Below are 26,645 nucleotides of genomic sequence, written 5' to 3'. Positions count from 1 at the left end.
CATTTCAAAGCTGCATAAAAAGAAAGTAGAAAATTACTTCAAAGAACTTCAGTGCTACGAGGATGCCTGCTCTACAGCAGGCTCCCGGGAGTGCCTCAGTCTTCTCTAGAAGAAATTTAACAGTGTGGCAGCATCTAGAAGTTTTATGATGTCCATGCTTTTCCCACTTCTCCCCACCATTTGTACACTAATCGCTGAGCCTCTTCTATGCACTTTGACACAGCCTACGAACAAATTTTTGCTGTGTTAAAGATGATGAACATGTTTTCTTGTCATAGCGTTTCTGCACAATAGCAGTCTTTTTCTAAACCAAAATCATTCGGCTTTTTTGTAGTTTTGAAACACAGCTGACTGATCTTATCCTAAAACCTGTAAAAAAATCTAGATACAGGTCATTGGTTCTCATTTCTTTTTGTTGACATCCAAACCTTTCACAGACCAAGGACATGTAATATTTCTTTGACTCAATTACTCTGTGTTAATTTATCTTTTTCATTGTTTCAGCTACAGTCTTTCTTAGATATGACTGATTTGTGAATATACAAGATGACAAGAATTGCTCTATGATATGATGTTACATATATCTAATCTGAAGAATAATGAAACACTAAGAATACAATTAGGTACCTTGTAAGCATAAAAGGATTTCAATTATCAAGCAGATAAGAGTCAACTTTATTTATTTTTAGTCACAAAAAAGGGGTCAAAACAGAAGTATCAGTGCACTGAGATACAAACAAAAAAATTCTTACATTTATTATAAATACTAGATTTGCAATCATTCCGGTAATTGTTATAGACACACAATTTATTTTTTCTTCAGAAAACTGCCATACATTTTAATTTTTCTTTTTCTTATTCTGTGCTTCTTCCTCCTGTTTCTCCAAGTAACACGTAAGAATTTCATTTAGCTGCTGCTCACACTGGCTTGCATGTTGCAATCCATTTTCCCATCCTAAAAGCAACATAAACAGGGTAATTATATCTCACTTTACAGCATTTATCATGTAACTAGTCTTTGGTGATGCAAACATCTATTTCCCCAAGCCTGTCAAATGGCTATAATATTTCTACTTTGAAAACTGTTCTTCAGAGTGCAACTGTTAACGAGATGCCTCCTTTGAAGGAGGTCAACCAAGTAGGTAAATAAAATAATTACTCTTCTGGTACCTATTCTTGCAGTAATTCACTACCAGTTGCTTTAGAGACTGAGCACTCCCTTTGTACTATCTGCTAAGGTAAGGGCCCACCTGCTCCAAAAAGGGATGTGCCCCTTAATGAGGGAGCCTCCGTGAGTACTGGGGAGTCAGATCCAGCCAGAGTTTATTGAATGTACTTCAAGGAGTTGGACGCTATTCCATCTCTCCCTTCTCTAGGTCAAAGGAAACCTCCATGGAAGAATTTATGATTAAATGTAACTAATGCTTTGAGATACAAACCGCCCATTTCAAAGCGGACTAATTCAAGTGCTAACGAAGCAGGAAACTCTGACTTCTCTTAGGAGAGAGATGCACACAACTTTGGGGCTGTTCAGGCATTGTAAACACCTTCTAGCAAAATTGCAAGGGGCAGAGACTGGCACCATAAGGTGGTTTTTTTGGGGGAGAGGGTGGGTGTGATTTTTTTTTTAAGCAGGATTCGCTTTTAAATATAAATATTCCATTACAGTAATCTTCACAGCAAAGATGTAGAAACTGTAAAAAACTGATTTTCAAAACTCTGTTTCCCTCTGTGGTCCAATAAAACACACATATTCACCAGACCTGTAAACAAAGCAATCAGAAATTACTTTGTAGAGTCAGCTGATCTCCAATAGGATTGGGTTTTTTTCCTAGCAGCTCAAAATTTATCTTCCAAAACTGGTAAGCCCCTATTGCAAAAAGGTGTTACGCATTTTTCTTTCCTATATTTAAGTACTATCCATTCAGAAATACTGCTGTATAGAAGAATTTTTTTATAACTTGTTTTGTCTGGGTCTACTATGTAAAAGCAAACTGGGCAAGGACTAGAAATGCAGCAGTGGGCTTTAACTCTCCATACGAGTGTGCTCTTTGTGTAGCTATCTGATGGCATCAAACAAAGAAGTCTCATTACTGATTAACAAATACCCTAGAAGTATAAAACCAGTTTGCAGATAAAATTGCAAACATGCAGCTTGCACACTTGCAAATACCTGCATTTTCCTGCAGTATACTATATTTTATATATAATAAATGTACTGGTTTATATAGTATGCATACTATATAGACTATGTAGTATATATACACTATAAAATGTATTATGCGTAGTTTAATTAAAGAAGATGAGCTGCAGGGTTTCAAAAATACAGGAAAAGAAAGTACTACCTTTGCAGTGATGAATTACTCTTCCCCACAGTCTGTTCCTACTTAAACAGGCCAGATTTCCAACAATCAACAGGTGCCTCTTTGCTCTCGTCAGTGCAACATTCATCCTCTTTTCTGAGTCTATGAACCCAATTTGTCTTGTTCTTACACACGACAGAACAATGATCTCCTTCTCAGCTCCTTGGAATGCATCTACAGTGGACACCTGGACAGCTTTAAGTTCAAAAGCCTCAGAGTGTATGTCGCTAAGCAAATTCTGAGTCTGTAGACAAATGAATATGGATGGTGATGAGTTATGCTACTCACAGTCAATAACTCGTCTCGAGTGAACACACTTAAGTTTGAGTCTGCACTAGATGTGAACTAAGAAACTAGCGACTGCAACGACAGTAAAGCCTCAGCTAATCACAGGAAAATACATGCAGTGAACCTGGATTTGAAAAAATACTGGTGCATTCAGTGTGGCAACCAGCGCTTTCGCTTACTTATCCCAGCAGCCCATGTCATGCCTTGGATGACTAGGTGAGGTACAGCTGCAGCCTTGCTAAGCAGATGCCTCTGCTACCTGTCCTTGTAACACACACCAGTTTGTAACACCCCCTAATTCATTGATGAAAATTAATTTGCCAGTTTTCCAAGAAGGTGGAATGCATGTGGAAGGAAAACAAATGGAAAGATGTATTTTTTTTAATCATGTTTGGATTAAAATATTTTGACTAATTTTAAAGGAAAAAACAGATATTTTTTTTTTTAGTATCTAGTCTACCTATCCAGCATTTGTTTCTCACTTCTACTTGACTCCTCCTAGTTGAAATGGAGCCTTTGTTTAGAATAAACAAATACACTTAAGAAAACTGTTGTATTGATGGTACATTATACAAACCTTACACATCTGTGATTTATAAAGAGTAATCAGACCAATTGCAGATCCTTTTATTCCACTTGCAACTAGAGCCTGGATGAGCTTGACTGCAAAATGAACTTCTGCCATGTTATAAAAGCTGTTGTCTCTTTCAATCTGGAAACAGGGAAGATTATTTTCAACTTAGTTAGCTCTAACAAACAGCAGAATGCAAGAAAGAAATAGTATGGAGGAAAAACTACAGCATTGACTTTTTTTATATAAGAAGTGTTTAAAAACTTACTTGCTCTACCCCGTTAACACTATAAAAACATAGTGTTGGAAGCCAATCCAATAAAGGACTTCTATCTTTCTCGGAAACACCATCTATCAGATTTCCTTCGTAGAACAGCTCGTTGGCTATGGCACTAATAGCAGGGTGACATCGGTACTGTGTCCGAAGAAGTATTGTTTTATGTCCCTAAAAAATTATTATATAGAAAGTGTGACTAGAAGAAATAATTACTAAATATTTTACAATGAAAGCTAGGTCAAACAAGAAAGTGGAAAAAATTCCTGCAGTAAGCTGGCTTAACCTTCATACAATCACTTCAACAGAAGCTAGAACAAATACATAGCCTCTGATTCTTCTACCTGAATTGAAAACTGCACAAAAAGATCAGAAGGCAGAATCTGTCACTGTTTTTCAGTCCATTCTTGGTTTACATTTGTTATGCTTAAATTTCCATGCACTGTGAAAATGACATTTACAGAGAAATGCACTAGAATGGAATCTGCTGGTCTCCGATATCTAAACTAGAACTCTTCCAGTGACTTCAGTGACCTGCAGTTTCACCCTCCATCTTTACTAAAAACATAGTGAGTAGTACATACCATTAAGCAAAGCCGGTCAAAGAGAGTCTGCTCCAATCCCTTTTCATGAACACTCTCAGACCCTTGAATAGTTGGCGGTAATTGCTTAGGGTCTCCAACAAGGACTAGCTTTTCACACTGAAACCTAAATAAGAATGTTAAAAAAAAAAAAAAGTTCTAAAGATGATGTTCCATTGGGCTCCCTTCTCCATCACCATCTTTCCACAGGTAAAATAACATGGTATCTCAAGGAAGGCACCGAAGAGCAGGCCTCAATTAAAAATTACTCTTCTTACTTTCGAAATTGAGACCTTGGACTTCATGGTCTTAAAAAGATGTGTAAGTTTGGCAGTTATTGGAGGTTGCATCATTGCTAACTGAAAGTTTCTCTGCTGAAACACAAAAGGAAGGCTGTACCTTGCAATAGGAAGGAGAGAAGCAGGTTCAGTTATCTGACTGCACTCATCCAGCATCACTACAGGAAACTTAAGAGCATTCAGACAAGGGAACGGGCAGGCAGCACAGGTCACTCCAACCACTTTTACCTTTGTTATTAGCGAGGGGAAAATGGGTAGACAAAAAGTTAAGATCATTTAATAGTTAATCTCTGTGCAGTACACAACTATCGATACCTTCAGCCATAGAATACACCTAAATTAATTTCTAGCAGTTCTACTGCATGCTGTGTAGTAGACTCACTGGATCTCAAAAAATTATATTCTGATTTCCAGTTAAAAGGCACTGTGTATGTATAGAGATCAACCCAGAGTTACCATTTCTTATGCTCAGGGTGTTTACACATTAGAATCACTCACGGATTCATGTATTTTATACCTAGATCTGGTCTGGTACAGAGAGAGCTCAGATCAAACAATTCTTCAAAACTTCTGAGCCCCAGCAGCAAAAGCAGCCACAATGACCACTAGGAAAAAAATCACAAGAAACTCAGATTGCTCAGATCTGCTTTGTTACGACTGCTCTACAACAAGCTGGGATTTTTTGAGTTTAGGTCTAAGGAGAAAAAACAAAACTGGAAAGACAGAAATTGAGAAGGTTTTTCTACAGGAAGTCTTAAATCTTAAAAGGTAATAGTTGGATGAAAAGTTACTTCAAATGTATTTTAAGTTTTCTTGGCAGTTGATACTCAACTCTAGGATAGGTTTAGCTCAGTCCTTATCTTTTTACCTTTATGACAACACAGATTTGTTTCAGGATGACAGCCGCAGAGTAGCTGTGCTCAGAATTTTTACTCTCCCCCTCTTGTAAACTAGGATTGGTAATATTAAATCAGATTACAATAAAGTTCAAAAAGGGTTTCTGTCTCCTATTACTAAACAGAAACTGCATGTTCAACTCAGAAGTCATACACAGCTAAGACACTAAGCTATACCTGTAGAGTCAAACCCATCCTAGTCCCAATATTAATTTTATTTTTCAGAACTAGGAGCTTGGCAAATGTGAGAGGGGATTCCCAGCCTCCATTTGCTGGGCCCTGTGGATAAGACACAGTGAATCCCCACTTTCCCATCCCGTCACTTTGACTGTACCTGTTGCAGTATAGTTTTATTGGTCCCCAGTTTATGTTGCTCGATACTCTTCCTTACATACATTTTTTCAGTTGGAGTTAAATCTTCTTTCATGAGAGCAAGCAGCTCTTTTAACTGCTCATTATCGTTTCCTGAGCCAGCATGTAAACTTCAAAAAGATTTTGAAACATGCATTACAAGGACTAAAAATAGTAGTGCTTTCAGCCCCAATACAGAAAAATGATCACACTGTATCCACACCAGTACTTTACAACAACGTACTAACCTATCCTGAATCCAGCTGAGACAGACTAGTATAATCCCTGTTTTAAACCAGGTATTAAAAGTTTAATTAAATGAAGTAAATGATAACTTTATCCCATCAGCTCAAACCCTACCATCCCAACCAGAGATATATATGTAATACATGACTTCTCCAAGTACACAGCTGACTTGAGAGTGGAGTAGAACTATGGGAAATTTTTCATTCTTACACCCTTGGTATGCTACCGACACCCAGGAATGGAAACTTTACCTTTATTCATCTTGAACTTAACTTTGTTCTCTCAAATTGTGTTTGAAAGTACTATGTAGATTGCTTACTTTTAGTAAGTAGTTTGTCTGTAGTTGACAGACAAACCCCAGAACACTGTAACAAAGATAACTTGGATAAGTAGTACAGAACTCATGAGTTGTTACCATTAATTCTCTGAACATTAAATTTGTGATTACTTCCTCCTAGTTCTTATCACTACAGCAGTATGTATCTATTTCAAGTCTGTCCGTTTTGCTTTTCCTCCTTGTGTAAACTCCCAAATCTGTAACTGACATTATTTGTTCTCTACTCCTTCCTGTTTAAAAGCATTAGCTCTATTCTGCTACAAGTGACATTCCCAAATCAAGGTAAAAATTTCCACTGTGCGGGGCACTGGGAACTCCGAGATACGCCTATTACAGTCACATTTTCAATGACTTCAAAACAGTAATTTTACAGCATGCATACTATCATGAATCTTAGAATTGCTTCACATCCCTCAAAGAATAAGATTCTTACCTATGGGGAAGAATTGCTTTGGTGATTTTCCTAATACTTCCCACTCTGATAAAATCCTCAAATCCAAGATCAAGTAGACTTTGAAGAAAGAGAGGTGATACACATTATAGAAATGTAAAAAGAAACTTTGAAAAATTTAAGCTTGGTTCTAAAAAGGCTAACGGACACACCAAAGAATACAAACTTCTGCAATTAACCAGATGAAGTAACTCAGGCCACAATTCAAGTAAATCAAAGTAAATTACCTCATCATGATTAGTCTCAAAAATGCTTAATGCCTTTGTGATTCTGCTCTCATAAACAGTCTTCCATTTGTACTTTCCCTTCCCTCCTCTATCATTCCAAACCACGAGTTACTTCACGTTAGCTTCATGCTGAAGCTTCCCAAGTCTGACTCAGTGTCTCCCTCCATCCCCTCCTTTCCCTGCCCCTACTACTAATACCTAAAGATTCCTGAGCAATACTATTTCTGCCATGATGGATTTTAAAAGTAAATCTGATGAGAGTAGAGCCCAATATTAGTCTCATGTAAATTCATGCAGCTAGCCTTACAGTCTTTTAACATGTGTGCTGTGCAGAGGAGCAAGGGTAAAATTAAAGCCTGTGTGGGACACTTTCTAGGGAAAGAACGCAATCCTTTTTAAGTGTTATACCGGAAATATCAACAAAATTATCTTTATCATATAAATGCACTATTGTTTTTGGAACGGTCTGTAAAAATCTCAGTAACCTACCCCTGCAGTATCCTGTCTATGGCAACATTAGTGGAAGAAGCAATCAGAAGTTTCCACTGAGCTGGCCTTGGACCCTTGGTAGCTTCACTACTTTCAAAGAGCTGTACTAAGAACAAAATCACAACAGACAGCAGATAGCTCTTGCCAGCTCCAAAAACACCTGGTATTTTGGAAGAAAAAGACAAAGGTACAAGTGAAATTTTTCTAGAAAGTACAGTTTTAATCAATTGTTGTAACTCAAGTTTATCTTATGAAATAGTATGCTGTGATTCCTGCCCAAACGTTGCCATGTGCTTGCTTCAGCAGCACTAAGTATTCAGGGACAAACAGCTGCCTTACACTTCGCATTTAATGCCTGCAGTGAATTTACAAAAAAATACAGAGGAGGGGAAGCTAAATTCCAAAATTTTCTGGTTGAATACATGCATTACTTGCTAAGGAGTCTCATCAATACATTAAAATAATACAAGTATCTGCATGCACATCCCTCAATACCACGTCTGCGGGTACAGAATAATAAGGAATCTGAGATGATTATTTTAACGACTATAATTTTAACTAGATTAATATGCCTGATAACCTAACAAAAGCTCAGGCAATTTAAGTCTAGTGGTAGCTGTACTAAAAGTATCATTACTGTCAACGTGTTTACTTTGACAGGATCTGAAAACTTATGTTTATATGGTAACTGCTTTTCAATACTGTTTAAAAAAAAAATCTTTGAACTAAGATGTTACTAGCCTTTTTCTACATGTTGAAAAGAGATAAAACAAAGAGAAAATGAAGTATTAACCAGCAAGGAATAATGCGTAACAGAAAAAAAATTATATGATAATTTAGCAAAGCTGATACGTGACAAAAAGTGGGTTTAATATAAAAAAAAATAAGGATAAGACACTAAGTAACTCTAATATTTTGTATTGATTGTGCTAGGAAAGAACTCCATATTTATGTGAAATTCTGCAAAAGGCAGAATGCAAAATCAAGGATCAAAAGCTCTGTGCTGATAGAATGGATGTTATAACATCATGGCCATTATCAGAGGGGCCTCATCCAAGAAACGAATTTTCAGGAAATGCACAAAGTAGGTGAGGACAGCAGCAGTACAGAAGAGTTTAAAAGTATATTCCATACACAGAAGCAGTTTATTCAAGCTCATCTTTTGCATGGCATTTAAAATAAGTCAGCATTTACCTAGACATAAGAATCCCCCCTTAAGTCTGCCTGGAATTGTGAATATATGATTAAGGAAAGACGTTTACTATTTCATCACTGATAGAATTCAGGGGTATTCCACTAACACTGGCATTACATATTAACTAGCATTTTTGCAAAGACACAACAACAGCAAATTTCACAGTTATTTACTATATACCATGTATGATTGTGATAGGCAAGATCTGGTGTTCTTCCACTGGTTTGAGATTTTCACATGAGGTCATCATCTGAGCTATCCGAATCAGTGATGTAGCTTGATCTGGGTTCAACAAGAACGTTTGGATCATCTTTTTAGCTAGTTCCATTGCCACTTCAGTGCTGACAGGTCCATATGTCATTGTGCGTTTCAGGTTGATGGCAGGTGGAATAAATTTTCTTTTGTTGACTCTATTAGTAGCATTTTCAGAACGAAAATTCCTAAGAAAAATACAACGGTCAAAAGCTGTGGTATAATACTGCATATGTATAATTTTCCTCTCATGGTTCTGATATTCCTACCTACTTGCCTGACACTGAAATGCTGAGGCTTTATGATTAACAGCTGAAAATTAGTAGTTCCTGCCCCCTGACATATACCCGGGCTGTATGTTCCTACCCTTTATTACTTCCCTGGGTGAAATCTGGACCATACAAAACAGGCTTTTGGGTTTTATCATTCTTGCTGTATGTTAACGCTTTCAATCTGACTGACTTCAACGCCACGATACTGACAGAATTAAGAGTGGTAGAAGAATGTAGTCAGAGGTAGCAGGGATTCATTTAATTACTTGTTTTATACAGTGAATCATAAGCAGTCTTGGAAATATCCCTATATTGCCCTGATTCTCCAAGAACATCTTTTATTTTTAGGTGTTATGTCAAACTACTCTAAAATTTGGGAAGGAAAACCAGTTCCACTGAAGCCCTGTGAAACATATACATTAATACAGATCACTGAGTGACTGTGCTAGCAGCCTAATAGTCATCATAATAGCCAAAATAAATCTGTAGGTTGTAAAATGTGGGCTGCAGGTTAAGTTTTAAGAACGAACCTTACAATCAAGTTAGAGTTAAGCAAGTGATATATTTTCATTTCCACATAAATGAAAACTGCATTGTCAGCAGTTCATGCCTTGTACTTTTTCTGATCTACTTTTTAATAGGACAAACTCAAAAGTATTTCTGTGGGGCTTTCTTCTGTACCTATTGACATACTATACGCTCACAGTATCACTGAAAGAGTAACTTACATCTTTAATAGATATGGCATTAGTGGTAACGTAGATGGATTGAAGTGCTCCTCCATATTCCTTAAAGCTGTAAGCTCACCGCTAGCATTACAAACCAGCAAGGCATGAACAATCACTGAAAAGGCCACAGAAAAATAAAATTAGGAAAAAATGAAATCAGCCAAAATTTCAGATCAGCTAGATAAATTAACCACACAATGCCAAAAGAGTAATTAGCCTCCTGTAACAGAAACAAAGTTAACCCTGTTACCATGTCTGACTAAATATAATAGATGAGGAGAGACCTATTAGCCCTTCTTTTAAAGGTGTGTTATTTTGAAGTATTTCTGACTCCGACATTAGGAACCTTCTGGGAAGGAAGCTTAAATAAATAAAAATCCTTACTCATTTTAGAAACACTTGAGATGTTTAAAAAGCTTTGGAATTTAGGAAGTGAATTTTCTATGTATACCATCTGTATCACAATAGCTAAGCAAATGTTTTCTTAAAAAAAGACAAGAACATAAGAACACCTCCAATGGGCCAGACTCAAGTTCCATCTAGCCTGTTTCCCAGCTGTACAGAGGTGGATACCTAGGGGAGAGTATAAGAACAGAACAAGTATTCAATTATATTTTTCTGAATTCACTCCCAGTTTTCTAAGGTTCTGGGACTCAGGCATTACTTAAGTAACAGGTTTCTGATATGTTTACTAACCCACCTACCTCTATTTTGCTGTTATCACTGCCAACAACCAAACATTACTTAAAGCTTTCTTATCATACAACTTATGGGTTTAGTTTTGCAATCGTTATAGAATTATGAAATAATTTGTATTTATGAACACAGAGAAAGTTAGGACCAAAATTTATTAAGAAAAATTAAAATTCCTTGAATTCAACAGCATTGACTGAAAAGCTGTGTACTAACTCTTCCAGACTGACTGCTCGAGAGATCCAGTCCTGCAACTAACATTCAGGGAACAAACAAAACCGCCTCCAATTGTATTTGAAGTCCATGATTTTGATAGCATGTATGCCCACAAAGAACTTGCGTTGTCCTGTATTATTTTTTTCGTAGCTTTTGGTCTTCTGAATGTAATTCAGAACAGGAGTTTAATGTAGGCTCACTGAATTCTGCCTTGCAGGAACTCTCTCCCTAAGGAGTACACAGAAAGCCTAAAAAGACTTAATTTGTTAACTTAAAACACTCAATTCACCTGCCTTTTGTGATCAAAGCACACAATTTTCACATTGCATTAAAAAAATGTAAGCAAAGGTATATTGTTACTAGCTTCAGAACGACTATATAAAACATTCTTTATCTCCTTCTTTTACAACAACAAAAGACAAGACAAAGCCAGGACTTCAGCTCAATTCACCAGCAAAAATAAGAAACTTTTGCATCATGTTTGGCAGCAGATTTGTCATTTTTCTGTGGCATCTATAGCAGAGCCACACTGTTCCTCTCTGCACTAACCTTACTGTTTGCAAAGCACTGATGACAAAATATCACAAAATTACTCCCGAATGAACATGTTAAAAACAAAAAGGACAGCTGCAATTTAGTTGGGAACAGCTTCCTAAAGAATAAAAAAATCAGCAGCTCTTTAAAAACCATCAGTGCTAGGTTTAGTAATATTTTCTTTTTAAAATACAATATTGAAAAAACCTAAAACTAGACAAATTTGGTTTTTCTGAATTCTGAAAGACCAAAATTTTAGTCATTCTAGACTATAGCAACAAAGGCACAGAAAGGAAGGTTGGGAAAGCCAAGTCACAGATTTAATAGATGGATTTTTATATAAACATAAATTTTCCATGGTTAGTTGTTTGGGATTTCTGTTTGTTTTTCAAGGACAGTAACAACATATTCGTGCTACCTATGCTACGACAGTCAACTTGCATTCTACAGTGTATTATTTACTACATTATTTATATTATCTTCATTTCTTATCATCCATTTAGAATTTCTTACTAGATACTTTGCAGGCTTAATTGCATTAAGTACTGTATTCAAATCACATATTCAACAATACAAGGAAAAAAATACTGTGACTAAAAGCATGTATTAGATTTCAGAAATTCTAATCTCATCCTTCATTGCTGGCCAAATTTTTCCCCCGACAGTTGTTTCCTGCAATTCTGAATCATTTGGTGCAGAACTCACTATTTGATCGCCAGTTTGAGGGACAGTAGCCTTTCAGTGGTAGTAATTCCACTTCATTGTTGGAGGATGGTCCAAAGAAAGCACTACTTGCAATGAAAGTATCAAGAGGATCAAAATTCAAAGTCTTCGAAACAACCCAAATATCATCTGTCAAAAAAATATAGAGTCTCATAAGCTTCCTCTACTGCTGCCTTTCAAAGAAAATGAAGCTGGACAAAATTGCTCAGCATTTACTATGCTGCAAATTAATCCACTGCTAATATGAAAGCAGGGGCTATTGCAAAGCCCTAAAGAAGCCTTAGTTCAGCTCTAAAAGAATGAATAAATAATTTGCAATTCTTCCAGTATTTACTGTCTGATATTGAGGGTAACTGTAAAGTTCTCTCCTGGTGCACTTAGCAGTGTTTGACTTCCGACAAATCTGAAGCATTATCAATTTCGAGAGTATTTGGAACAAATCACTGAAGTATACTACAAATCTAGTTAACCAGACTTGCCAAAGAATAACAAGTACTGAAATAAATGTACATTTTCCCTTCCCTGTCAAGACCAACACATACTGAAGCATGCAAATGTTCCATTTTATTTGGCATATCTGATGAAACTAAAGCTTGCTACACTATTCCTATATCTTAAATTGCAGAGCACAGCACGGGAGATTTCTAAGTTAAGAGCAATAATGGTGCATATATCTTTACTTGTAACAAAAACAATTAAAAAAAATATCATACACAAGTAAAAGTTTTGCCCATGCAGAGTTTCAGAACTTGAAGTTACAACCCCCTGACGTCTTAGAACATTTCAGTCTGAACATAAACTGTGCACAAACACATTTGTTTCTGCCTAATTTCCTTCGTATAATTTTCAACAGCAAAGTGAACAAACTATGACCATATGGATATGAATTAAAAAATTACTGAAGTGAAACAAACTATTGAGACTATCTGGATCAAATCATTGAATGTCCAACTTTGTGACATTTTAATAGTTTAGAAGAGGTACGCAACAACTACTGAAACACCAATTTTTACATCAAGTTTTCCTTAAATATCGTCTATTTGAATATTGGGCTTTCTCAAAAGTTCATGATTCATCGATTTAATATACTCTAAACCCAAGGATGTAGAATTGACATTTTTCTAAGATAGTCTTTTATTGTAAATGTTAAACTAATTAATAAGATACTTTGTTGCCCTTCTAAAATGAGAATTGAATTATCAGGGTTGTCAAGAGTTTAAAAATAGGATTCAGTTTTTCTCTTTAGATTACAACATGACATAGACAATTCTGATGCTTAAGGTTTGCTTACCTTTGCTATAGAAAGAATAATGCTCCTTTTTACTTAGTTTGAGGTACAACTTTTTTTTGGAATCACCATCAAATCTATCAGGTGTATTCATAAATTTCTTGAACTTACTACACCGCTGTGCTTGAACTTCAAAGGCTTTCCTGTTAAATTATAATTTTAAGAAGGAGTATGTAAATGATTGGCACATTTTGGATTCATCATCAAAAGAAGAAAGCTCCACAGATTGGACCAAACTATACGGCACAGATCTTGGTGGCTGTTCATCGTCTTACATTACCAAGTTTTAAACACAGTTATCCTGAATACAAAATACTGCTCTCATATTCAGCCATAATTCAATTGTTTCCCCTACAGTTAAGCCACACAGGATTTTTAACATTAAAATTAGAATCACTAAAAGAACAAATCAAATACTCTTACAAAAGATTAAATGAGCAGTAATTCAAATGCAACAATTCTAAGGGATTTCATCAAGCAATTGCTCAAGTTGCTGGTAAGCAGTTTTGCTTCTTGCTGAAGAATGCCAACCTGAAATGCCATTGGTGTGAATATTATTCCTTCACTAATCGGGCTTTCACATTTCTACACAGAACTGTGGCCTCTTTAAACATTGTTAGTGAAAGTGTCTGTTAAATGCTACTGAAATCCAGAGCTACTGGACTGTTTATAAATCCTGTAATTCACACAGCATTTGTGGAAAGCACATAGCGTTTCAGAATACCTCACCAAGAGCTGGCATCCCTCATAGAGAGCAATCTTTTGACTTCTGAGGTATGTCCCAACACTTTTCATATCATGAAGCACTGCACTAGGTCTGGATTTTATCTGCGAGGGGTTCACATCTTCTATCCACTTGAAAAACAAACACTGCTCAGATTTTGGGGCATCACAGGTATAGAACAAACGACCCTGGGAAAAAGCAAACAAACAAGCAAACAAAAAAGACCATTAGCACATTAAAACAAACAAGGAGAAACAAAGAAGTAAAGCAATGGACCAGTACTCACTGCTACAGAAATAATCAGATAAACACCTGTGTTTTCATTGTGTTTGGCTGCAAAATACAAATGTGTTCCCAGGACTCGCCATCTGAAGACAGCGTGTGTATTCATACCTTACAGAAATCCCATATAACCTAGAAAATTATAAATTCAGGTCTTTCTCTCTACATACATAAAGCTGTTTCTGTATGGAGAAAACTATTACATCAGCAATTCTGGACACTAGTGGATACTACAACTGATCTTAAGTGATCTCTGGAACACATCACTTGAACCTGCAATTGTAAATCATACAGAATTACCCTGTAATTGTTTGCACAATGCAGTCTATAACCCAAATGAACACCCAAAACTGTAAACAAATGAGGAATGAACAGCACCTTGTTTTGACCTTCTTTTTTAACCATAACAAGCTTAGCAGGACGCATGTGACTGCAGAGTGGAACGCAGCTTTCTTTGCTCACGCTTTGCCCATCTTTCAATGATGTGTAAAATGATATATCCACTTTTGAAAGAGCTTTGTGTAATCTTTGTGACAACTCAAATAGCATTATGTTTAATTGCTCTTAACATAGAAAGGAGAATAAAAAAATAATTAGTACAACCTTAAAATGGTCACACAAGCACACAACATTAAATACATTTTCACTTGAACCTTTCAATCCCAAATCTAAATCAAAAATTTAATGAGCCCCAAAATAAACTATGACTTGCAAAATTCAAATATTGCACATGCAATTAATTTGTTCTAACTGCCCTACTTTCATTCCAATCACATTTAAGTATATCCAAACACTAAATAAATGTTAAAAAATGAAAAGCTTAGATAGGAATCTAAAGACCGCTAAACAGTCGCAAGGTTACATAGTTGTACAGAAATGTACTGGTTTGTCTTAGCATTTGGGTATAGACTAAATATATTTCAGCATATATGTCCAAAACCAAATGCACAGAGTTGTTCCAACAGATGATGTTGATGATCTCTCTCCCTCTCATCCTGCTTTGTGAAGCTTCAGTTTAAAAATGACAGCATTTTACATGTCATGGTCTTTAGACATACCTGTCAGAGCAGCTTTAAAAATCTGTTTGTAGTGAACATGAGACTCAAAAACAGTTGGTATGGAAATCTTTCTTTTAGGAAGATCAGCATATTTTACTTTATCCACATTAGGAAAAGACAACTCAGAAATTGTTATGTCCTATAAAGCAGAAAAATAAACCCTTTAAAACTTGCAAAACCCTGAATGAGACAACATTCGATAAACAGCTACTATGCAGATACACCAAAACCTATCCATTTTCCTTCTCTTTTGCTTTTATATACTGTGCCCTCATTAGTAAGTACAACTAAATAGAAAACAATTTGGAGCCTCATTCTGCAACCAGAAGCTTCAACATGAAGATTGTCAATAAAGAATCAGTTTTCTAAAAGCAAAATACAAAATCCCTTCACCACAAATGTTTGCAGATTTTGTTAACTGTAAATAGAGGAGCGTAATTCAACCGGACTGCCAATAGGAGTAAAATTAAGTATACCTGGAGCTACAGTATAGAGCTCGGACTGCCATTTGGGATGTACCATGAAGTTAAAATCTGCTCCTTGACAAACAGCCTGCATTTACACTAACACAGGTAAGACTTTCAAAGGCTTTAGAGTAAATTATATAATTCAAAATCATGTTTTGAGCACTGGATACAGGGAAGGAGCACACAAACCCTGTTTCTAACACTATTTCTGCACAGAAATAAATTAATCAGATGAGACTGTAGCAAAGGTAGTACAAGGCTATGGAAGGAAGAACCAGACTAGAGAGCTTTGGGGAAAGTGTGCCTACCACAAGCTATCCCTGTGCCTGCCATCGAGCTAGTTCTTCCACCTATCAATGCTGCAGGGGGCATCATAACGATAACTCTCTTCATAAGCTTTTTAAAATCCAGTATATACAGTTAATATATATTATAATTACATATATACACACAATGTGTATACTAGTGTCTATATGAAATATACTATTTGTTTCCACATATTTCACATGAATATTTTACTGTACAGTTTTAAAGAACTAGAAAACACAGCATTCTAAGTTTGTGTCAAAAAAATAAAGAGGAGAAATCTAATATTTGCATTAACTCTCAAACACAATCATTTAACAACTTTTAAAACTACTTGTGGTTGGTATGCTAGGGTTTTTTTCCAATTTACTCCATTTGTTTAAGACAGTCTACTGGTCATAATCAGTCGTGCTAATTTTTTAGGTGCTTATTCAATGCCATAACTTTACCACAGTTAAAACAGAAGAAATTTAAAATATTTTAAAATCAGAGATAATTAAAACAATGTCGATTTCACAATTAAAAAAAACAGTTCTTGAAAACACGTTCTGACCAATTATAGATGACAAAACAGCCCAACAGCTTATTTCATCCTCCTGCTATCAACGTTCAGATTAAAAATCTGAATCTGGCACTGTATGCAATACACATTAACAGCTGCTGTTCTGCAGCTAAGACTCTCTTGAGTTACTAGGTATGCAGAAACATTTCATCCAATCATACTGATCCTATCTTGCAGAAAATCAGGTAAAAGCAGTTACTTTGTCCAGAAAAATGTGTTTCTGTCACTTGTAACTGTATTTGCTTGAACAGTTACACACCTGGCCGTATCCTGTTACAGTGTAGCAGCTCAGATGACTTAACACCTTTTGTGTTGCTTCAGCCAAAGGTGTCTGACTTAAGTGCAGAGAAAGTAACTTCCTCTCTGAAATGAAATCTTCCTTGCTGGTATTTGCACAGCATTTATCAAGCATGCTCTTTGCTGTCAGTAGACATGCAGAGCCCGGAGCACTTTTATTCATGGCACTGCTCTCTCCTGTATCACCCAGCAGCATTCCAAGGACATTCTCAGCACAGATGTCATCAGTCACTTCGCTATCATCACTATTTTGAGCTATCAAGTCACACTGAGCCATGTTTTGATATTTTAGCCACTTGCTTTGTCTATATTGTGAAGTCAAATTAGGGAATACTGATTGTACAAACTCCCTTTGTTCATCTTCCGTATACTCTCCAAACACAGAGGTTTCATAATTTCTGTCCCCAAGGCCAAAAGCACTAATAGGAAATACCGCTGACTCGTTGCATAAATTGACTACTGAAGACTCAAAAGATTGCTGGACCTCCTCACTGTCAGTTGGATAAACTGCATCGGGAACCTTCTCAGTGGCAGGAAGACTGACAAACGGAACTCGAGCTCGTGTTTTAACTGGGCGTTTGAATCTTGAGAGGTTGCATTCCCCTGGATAGCTGGATTTCTCCCGTGCTGTAGGGCAAATACATCTTACAAGCAACTTGTAGAAGTATGGATGATACATTAAACTACAGACGTACAAAAAACTAAGACAAGGAAATAATTCTAAATTCTCTTTTACATCCTGTCTTCTAATTGGCAATGTCTTTGTATCATGCCTGCGCAGCACCACACTAAATTTCCATACCACATGAGCAATTTAAACTGTGATTCTTTCAATATACTTAAATCCCTGTATTCAGAACACATTTCTAAGCACTCTATTTGTATAAAAGAAAACATTTGGTAGAAATTGTTTAAATGTTACTGTATTTTAGAGGTCATAAATCTGACATTCTTGGCAGATCAGTGACAGCTGCCAGTTGGAAAACAGCCAGCTTCACATTTGCTCCTTGTTCCAAGATCACCCACAAAACTGTGTTTGACTAAGTTCACTATAGATAAGACAGTCATTGATAGGTGTCAACTGAAAGTGGGCCAGATGACAGCTGAATATGGAAGAAAACTAAAAGCAGGTAAATAACTGAAAACACTAATATAAACTAAAAGTTTAGCTTACAGCCTTCACCCCCACCCCCAAACTAGAAGCTGATTTTTCTTTGTAAAATTAAAATCGCTCTCTTCCAGGAGAATATAATTGGGGAAGGGGGAGTGGGGCATGGAATTCAAGGCTATTTCAGCTGATTTGGAAAACACTGTTTAAAATTGTGCTTAAAAATGTAACACACCCCTCTATGAAAAACGTGTGACAAGCACAAATCAAACTCCAGTTACCCAGACACACCTCAGCGTATTTCAGCAACGAAGCAGCCAGGGCAACTGTCTATTATAGTGCAACTCACTATGCTTCAAAACCCTCAGAGATTTTCCAGAAAAAATATTGTGAAGTGCAATTACAAACTATAATTTCTTACTGGAAAAAAAAAAAAAAAATCTCGAAGTTCTGACTTACTTGGCAACATCCTGTGTATCAGAGGCTCTTGCATGTCTCCAATAGTTTCCCCACTTCCTGAAGCTGGAGAAAACATAGAGTCTGGATTAAGCGAGGAAGTCAGTTCCACTGATGATATCACCTACAGATGAAGAATTAACATGTCAAGTGAATGACTGGAAAAAACCCCTTGATTATAGCTCTTTTGTCACTATGCATTCTGTCACTGTTCTAAACAACTGAAATGTCTCTCAGAGTTAAGACCAAACAGTTTCAAAAATAAGGAATTGCTACCATGAACACACAGCAAATAAAACCACAAAAAGATCTAAAGGAAACAGTTAGTTCACACCTTGTCAGGTTCCCATGAAGTCCACTGTGTTTGTCTCAAATCAGAATGTGAAATTGAGTCTGACATTGTCCGTGGTAGAACTTCAGAATACATATTCAATGCCAACGCTAGGAAAAATACAGGAAGGACAGGAGTCACGCAGAACATTGTTGTGAGGCCAGTTGCTGTCATTCTACTTTCACTTACAGGACTGATCTATTCTTGACTCTTCAATAACATCAGACTGCTTTTCAAAATTCTCTTCTCTGATATCACCCTCATGAGGACTTCTTGAACCTGGAGACTTGACCAGAAAAGTACATTCAAAAACTTGTGAGAAATTAAACTGTTCATCCTCTATATAAATTTTACCTTTATGTGAATCTTACTCCTAAATATCATCTTATTCCTAAACATCATTCTTCAGTATTTCTAGCCCATTCTGGAAATAAAAAAAATGAAAAATCTGTTTTCTTCCATTATTTGAAATACTGAAATATAGAAAACTGCATTAGAAAAAAATATTCTATTTCATGTTACATGCCATGTTTCTTTGTGTCCAGGAGGAACAGAATCATAATTCAGGGAAGGAAATTTTAACCCTTGCTTTGGAACTCTCTAACAATTTTATGCCAAATTTCAAATTCAGCTGAGGTGAATATTACACTGTTAACACTAGGAAGCAATCATTATAAAAGCTTTCTGCCACTTTTCTCTAGAAGAAATCTCTCTGTTTACTATCACACAGTATGGCAATGTACATTTTTCAAAGTGAAAAAAAAAAAGTTACAAATGCACAGTCCTATGGCGAAGAAAAGTAAAAATAAGTAAAAATAATTGTCTAACTCAAGTTTTAACCACAAAGCACTATGTTCAGTTCTTAGCAATTTTGATATGATTGTGGTATTCTAAAAATGAACTCTCTTTCATACTACATAGACAGGGTACTTTCTTGCACTAATGTTAGTAAAAGTAACTTTGAAAAAATTGTTTTACCTCTCTGAAGTCAGACAAGACACAATTGCTTGAAAACAGGGGTGACAAAAATCTCTCAGCTGCAAACTCTGTATTATCTTGGTACTGCTGCCATCCTAGCTGGGAGCAGGGAGCTCTCAACATTATCTCACTAGCTGCTGATCCTTTTACTTGGTGCCCTTGAAACACAACAGGCTACACAATATGATGGAATTATCATTAACTGAAAATAAGTACTGTTCTGAAACTATCTACAGTCAATGAAGGTGCTTTTCATGCATACAACAAAAAAAATTTGTTGGAAAGTGCAGAAAAGGAAAAAACCTCATGCTTTTTTCTTTCTCTTGCACTCTTGCAACTCAGCAGCAATAGTTTTTGCACAAATCTGTGAACAGAAAATTGATGTTCTGATGTAGCATGTTGAGTCTTCTTATTTGTACTGTAAAATTTGAGTTTAAAACTCTCAGTGGAAAACCTCCCATAGAAAAATGTACTAAAAAGTGATAAGAAGCCCATTATGAGATTGCTTAAATATCTATTAAGCCTTATTGTAACATAAGGCAAATAGTAAACCACTGAATTGAAATTTAAGAAACACTATTATTTATATTTCAGTTCCACAGAAATCATACTTTTAGTTGGCAGTCAGATGTCCAAGGCTGTCTTTGGGCTGCTGCTGCTGCTGGTAGAATACATGCCTCTGTTTTCTGTAATAAATTGTCCACACAGTTGGGCTACATACGGAAGTATCAAAAGCTAATTAGTAATTCAATAACCATTTAAAATTAAGCTAAAAAATATCTTGTATTTATACAAGGGAAAGCATTTTAAATTACAACCTTTTTGTTTGAAAGCCAGAACAATCCATAATAGGATAAGAAATTACATTTGCTTTTCACATGTGTCAGGAAAAAGAGAATTTAATCTTCTTTCACTTTGACAGATTGAAAGAAAAAGACTGTTAATAGCACCGGACAAAAATCATCAGATACAAACAGATTTGCCAGCATATTTCGACTCAAGTGCTAAAATTCCTAGAAAGCCTACAGTCAAAAAGATAATGAAAGAAAAAGGAATGGTAAAAGATAATGGGGTAGGGAAGAAGCACCACCACACTATTAATGTGATATTAAACATAACTAAATATTACAATTTGCATTGAGTTTGTCATACATCAGGCCTCCTGAACATTTATTGGCAATAGGGTCCACAAGAGGACATCTTCCGTTTTCTATCAACTTCCTTGTCAATGCCTCTAAGCAATTACTAGCTCAACCTCTATAGTTTCATAAACCATTAATTTTATTCAATAAGCCTGGTAGAAAATTAATTTATCTTGTACAGATAGATATGTAGTCAAAAATTGGTTACCATAAGGCCAGAAGAATCAAAGTATGAACCGGAAGATGCCTGTATACTTTCTGAGTAAGGTATTTCCATAAACTGTTTTATAGCTACAAAAGATGGAAAGGCACAGTAAGTTACAGTTATAGTATTCTTTCTACATGCAAACATCTGAATATTTACTGGGCTTGCAAACCTTACCCATACAAATAATTGCATAGTTAGGATTTAACTGAACTAAAGCAAGCAAAGACACAGACTTGAAGGCTGCATTGTTGCTTTAAATACTAAAAACTGCATGATGGAACCTTCATAATGCATCACTCCAAAAGTACGATTTTTGAACAGAAATTGCCTAGCAGGAGAGATAAGAGTACAGTCAAACAGACAGTCATACAGAATTCACTTCAAAATAGAAGCTGACCTAACCTTTAGCCTTCACAAGGGGTTCAAATATCTCTTTAGAAGTCTCTGCTTCATAGAATGTGCTATTATTTTCCTCAATCTTTTGTAAGCTTTCTAATGCTGTGCTATGTTGAGTCAAAGCTCTTAGAAGAGTGATATTGTTTACCAAATCAGGAAGATCTGATGAATTGTCAGCCATTGCCATGCATTTCAGGCAATCCGTTCCTATTCTTTCACCTTTGCAGGCTTCCTGAGAGGCATTTATGCTCTCTAAACTTTCAAAGTCATTTTCATCTATTTCTGTTTCGTGTGAAGATGAATGGCCTTTTCCTAAAGGACAGACAGAACTTCTGGAAATTAAAGCATCTTCCCTATGTGAAACACCAAACACGTCTTGGTGGTCTGCAATATATTGGAATGAGCCATAGCTAGGATCTAAGTTTTGTGACAAAGCCAGCAAAGGACTACCTGGTTTAATGTCATCAGTCTTAGTACCCCAGAAGCGTTCTAAATCAACATCTGGGGATTTCAGGCATCCAAGCTGTATAACATCATCTTCGGTCCTTTTGTCCACTGCAGAAGTTATTCTGCTGGTAGAAATACATGAAATACTTCCAGTTTTCTCAAACGTACTCAGGTTAGGGTGACATTCATTAACATTTACGTCTCCAGGAAAGAGATCAGAGTGCTTGCTTTTTATCTGTGACATGCCATTAACGGTACACACTGCACAGCCATCAAGATCCTTCTTGTTTGTGCATTCAGTATTTAATTGGCCTTCGTTAATTTCTTTTATGTTGCATCCATCATCCAAAAGTTCCACTTCAAATCTGGTCTGGTTTGCAGAGTCTTCTGCAATTGTCCCTGTATCTCCGACATCGCTGTCACAAAGCTGAGATGGCATAACCCCAGCGCAGGGATTTCCATCATTCTCTCCATCAGATGTTGAACATTTGACTTCTCCATTTTTACTGTGCGTCACTACTTGACAGCAAGAATGAAGCCGCAGTGCAGCATTTTGTGCTACATCATCTTCTGTTAAGCAATCTGGACTTTGTGAAAGCATGACTCCTTCAGTGAGTTTACTTGCATCTCTTTCACACAGGTCTTCATTGTTGGTGTCATTAAAATCAAAAGCCTCCAGTAGACTGAAGTTAACCTCCATCATCTGTTCACCCAGACCACAGTCTTTGCCATGTGTACTTAATTCCTCCAGACCACAGTCTTTGCCATGTGTACTTAATTCCTCCTTCACAATTCCAGTTTCAGTCAATGTTAAGTCCTCAGAGAGCTGCAGATTGCTGGGCTCTCCTGGATTTTGTCTGGGCTGAAGCTCACTTTGCAACTTCACAGATGAATCCTCCTTAGGACTGCTAGTCACTGAACGTCCTCTGTATCTGGAGTGTTTTTTTTCAGAGGTGATTGGACTCGCTGAACATGAAAGGTCACCTGAGGATAGGACAAACTGACTGTCACTCATTCTACTTACAATGGATTCAGGTAGGAAGCAACTATTTGTATTGCAGGGATCTTGTAAGTCGTGACTTAAATTATCTGCCTCTTTGTCATGTCTTGTGACTTCTTTAACACAAGGTTGTTCAGCTGAATTTAGAAGCATTTCAGCATTCCATTCCTTTTTATCATTTACAGTTCCCTTCGTAAAAGGCAGGTCCTGAATATTTTGCATGAGCCTTTTTGCACTGTTGCCTGAAAAACCATGCAGGATTGTGCTCTTCTTATGTAAGCTACCTGTGTTTCCTGATGCCTGAAACCTAGAAAGGCATTCTGTGACTGCAGATGTTTGCTCTCTGCATCCTTGCGTTGGTTTAGACTTCAAAAGAGCAATTATCTGTGCTGTGCTCCTTATGTTGCCTGATGCTGCCCTGTGACCAGCTGTCTGACTACTAGATTTGGTGTCCCCAGTAATTTGAGAAGGTTCTGGCTTCACAATGGACTGATCAGAGTTTTGCTTCTCTGCCTTCTCACATCTGTCAAGAAACGGAGCAGAAAGCAGTGAGGAGACAGACATGTGCTCTGTATCGTTACCCATACACACATCTTCATGGAAGTCTGCAAACATATTTGTTTCTGTATCCTTCTTACAAACTGTAGAAAATAATGGAGAGGTAACATAAAACTTTGATGGCAAAGTACCCTGACACTGCTTAGATAAAGGTAACGTCGTTGATTTTAATCCATCTTCCATCGCTAGTATTTTCTTTCCAACTTGGCGTGGCCCTTGGAAACCCTAGGAGAGAAATTTTAAATTAATTTATTTGGAAATCAACTTCACATTTTCACATAATCAACACATAATCAAATGTTGACAATAGGGTACACTTCATAAAATATATTCTAGTCATGTAGCACATGACTGTTCCACAGATGGATAGAAATAATCTCACGCTTTTGTGATTTTCAGTGCAACCTCTGCAACAGCAGTCCTGCTAAATCAAACAGACTTAGTAAACTCCAAGAAAAATAGCTACTGGTAACACGTTCCGGCTTACAGTTCCAAAAATACAGGAAGACTATTTATTATTTACCATTCATTAAAAGATGTGCCCTTTGTCTTTTAAAATGCATGTTAATATCAGATATAACTTTGGAAACAAAGACTTACTGTAAACTTCCTTTTCAAGCCAACAGACAGGTGTCGTGGAGGCAGAACACCAGGTTTTACACCATTTCTATCCACTGCTGGAGCTTCTGCTTTCCTTGGCTGATCTTCAAAAGATTTTTCATTCACTTTTACTGCTTCCACTGTGATCAAATATCGTTCACCTTCTAAATTATCTCCAGCATTCACCTAGAAAAGAGAAAGCAGCAGTGTGTACGTGAGTGTTACATAAGAAAAAATAACAATCAAATACACAGTCTTCTAAATACTTATATATAAAAAATTCAGAAATGTATACCCAGTATATCACAGCTGCCATATAAATAATTAGATTAAAAGATACAAAATACTAGAATGCATTAGCACTTAGTTTCAAGTTATACTTATTTAATATATCATGGTAACACACTGCTTTTACCCAATAGGAATAAAATTCCATAAAACCTCTACACGGGTTCTGGAAAAAGGCCTATCAATAAATAGCAAAAAATAAATTTTTGTTTTCCACTATTTGCATTGCAGCAGACTTTCATATACACAATAAGAAAAAGTACTGCCTTAGCTACCAAATGAGTTTGAAACGCTTCCTGAAACACAAACCACAATCAAGCATAAAAACAAAACTCCAAACAAAACATACCTGAGATTTCAAAAAAATACTCTCCAAACATCGTCCTTTATCATCAAACAAGATAGCCTGCAATGAAAAGATAGAATTTTAAATAACTAATTTTATTTTGCAGATCTACTAGATTGCCACTGACAGTCCAGCAGTGGCAGATAATATTGAATCAAACAGTATTAAATCCAGGTTGTTCACCTTATTTCTGCCAGTTGTAATCCTCAGAATTCCATCTTGCCACGTTTTTGATTTTTTCATTTTTTGGTGAGTATATAACACCTGTTTTAAATGTGTAAAATGTTGAAATAATAGTAAGAAAGACAATGTTTAAATAATACAGCAGCTACAGCATCTTTTAGTTTATTTCTACTTAATCGTACACAGCATTAAGACTCACAGTAAATTCTTGAGAAGCCATTGCTTTGGCAAAACAGTCATCCAACAGCTTATTTCACAAATATTCACATCTTCATACAGCCTGAGAGACAGGGAACATTCAGGAACCACCACAGTTGTGAAGAAAATGTGAAGAAAAAAAAATAGATGTCCATTCACTGTTGGGTTTTTGTCTCCTCAAAAGAAGAGTGCTAGATGCAAGACAATGTCAAAACAATGGGGTATAGCTGATGTGGGCACTTTAAAGAGAAACCTTGAAAATAAGCTAAGAGAAAGACTACTGGTAAAAAATTGCTTTTTTATACAGATGCCAACATATTCTCTGTCAGGGGAATTAGTTTATTTAAATGAACAGCTGGCAACTCTCAAACTCCAGTGATCACATTGGTATTCAGAATTAACAAATTATCCTACACGTTTACTTGCAGCAAAAAAAATACCACAGAAGCTACTAACAGAATATTTTTGTCACAAGCTTATTGACTCTGGACTTAATCATGCATGCTTAATTCATCTTAAAGATAACTGACTCTCAAACCTAGTTACCCATGAAATCAAGCCTCTTCCATTATTTAAAGTTGGATCACAAGAACCTTTAATATAACCTTTGGCAATGAAACTGGGAACAAATCATTATGAAAACAACACATCTCCAGAAGCTGTGACTTACTGCTGTACATACAGTCTTATAATATTTGATCAGTACTGTGATTTGTATCTGCACTTGGAGATCTGCGCTTGCGGCCTCAGTTCAATCCATTAACAGCACTGCAATGGAAAGTATCGCGGGGAGACAAGGTAAGACTGTGCACTACTCTTAAGACAGTGAATTAGTAAAAAACAGTTTATATTAAGAAAGGAGAGAGATTCACACCGTTTCTTACAGCTGCCACCTTCTTGGCAGTTCCCGGGTGTCTAGCAAGGTGCAAACCCTTGGAAAAAGACACCCTTAAAGGTCAGAGAATTGCTCCTTTAGCTATTAGAAGCAGCTGGAAGAATGCGAACGCTTACTTTAGCTGAAAACGGAATGCCATGGGAACGGGGATGAACAACAGCGCCGCTAGCACATTCATACGGATGTGCAAAACCCGCTTTCTCCACACAGCCGAGGCAGGCCCGGTAAGCCGTTTTCAGCCCACCAGCCACAAGCTTTTCCTTCAGCACGGCGGTGTTTGACGCAGGGCCGCACCCCCATAAGTTTCGCTGACCTGGAGCGAGCCCAGCCGCAGAAGCTCGCCCCTCCCGGCGGAGACACCCACCGCCGTTAGCAACCCCCCCGATCCCGGGGATCGTCTGTTGGGTTGAAGGGACCCAACAGACAGCCGAGTCTCACTCACCTACCCGGGGCAGAGGCGCAGGACAATAGCGGCCGCTGCGTCCCCTTCCGCCTTTCGAAACTTCCCGCCTCAGCGCGCGTGACGTCACAGCGCCGCGAC

General features: G+C 36.8%; 1 protein-coding gene across 8 annotated transcripts; it reads right to left on the bottom strand.

Annotated features, from left to right (window-relative positions):
* Positions 1–663: 663 nt before the first annotated feature.
* On the bottom strand, positions 664–26,625 carry ZGRF1 (zinc finger GRF-type containing 1). Of its 8 annotated transcripts, XM_040585304.1 has the most exons (30): positions 26,547–26,622; positions 25,880–25,977; positions 25,211–25,400; positions 25,012–25,092; positions 24,832–24,888; positions 24,195–24,380; positions 22,040–23,819; positions 21,596–21,901; positions 21,194–21,276; positions 19,844–20,017; positions 19,055–19,151; positions 18,869–18,975; positions 18,538–18,658; positions 16,933–17,597; positions 15,339–15,477; positions 14,659–14,843; positions 13,999–14,186; positions 13,278–13,417; positions 11,969–12,115; positions 9,821–9,935; positions 8,749–9,008; positions 7,374–7,533; positions 6,640–6,717; positions 5,607–5,754; positions 4,477–4,604; positions 4,081–4,204; positions 3,491–3,667; positions 3,229–3,363; positions 2,346–2,607; positions 664–955 (listed from the first exon to the last, which is right to left on the bottom strand). In XM_040585304.1, the coding sequence occupies exons 3-30, from the start codon at positions 25,229–25,231 to the stop codon at positions 840–842; spliced, it is 6,180 nt and encodes a 2,059-aa protein (XP_040441238.1). In that variant the 5' UTR covers positions 25,232–25,400; positions 25,880–25,977; positions 26,547–26,622; the 3' UTR covers positions 664–839. The 8 variants fall into 8 exon arrangements, with proteins under 8 accessions (XP_040441238.1, XP_040441219.1, XP_040441199.1 ...); XM_040585285.1 differs by lacking the exon at positions 19,844–20,017 and adding an exon at positions 20,455–20,556 and having other exon boundaries at positions 21,596–23,819; XM_040585265.1 differs by having other exon boundaries at positions 21,596–23,819; positions 25,211–25,291; positions 25,892–25,977.
* Between the last annotated feature and the right edge of the window lie 20 nt (positions 26,626–26,645).

This window comes from Falco naumanni, chromosome 1 (assembly GCF_017639655.2).
Source record: "Falco naumanni isolate bFalNau1 chromosome 1, bFalNau1.pat, whole genome shotgun sequence".
NCBI classification, from domain to species: Eukaryota; Metazoa; Chordata; class Aves; order Falconiformes; family Falconidae; genus Falco; species Falco naumanni.
This window is presented reverse-complemented; position numbering and strand designations above follow the sequence as displayed.

Coding starts and splice junctions, on each gene's coding strand:
- ZGRF1 (XM_040585254.1), bottom strand. CDS start 25,231: ATGGCTTCTCAAGAATTTACT. Junction 25,093..25,210: donor TGGCTTCTCAAGAATTTACT/GTGAGTCTTAAT, acceptor CATTTAAAACAG/GTGTTATATACTCACCAAAA. Junction 23,820..24,194: donor GCTTGAAAAGGAAGTTTACA/GTAAGTCTTTGT, acceptor TTTCTCTCCTAG/GGTTTCCAAGGGCCACGCCA.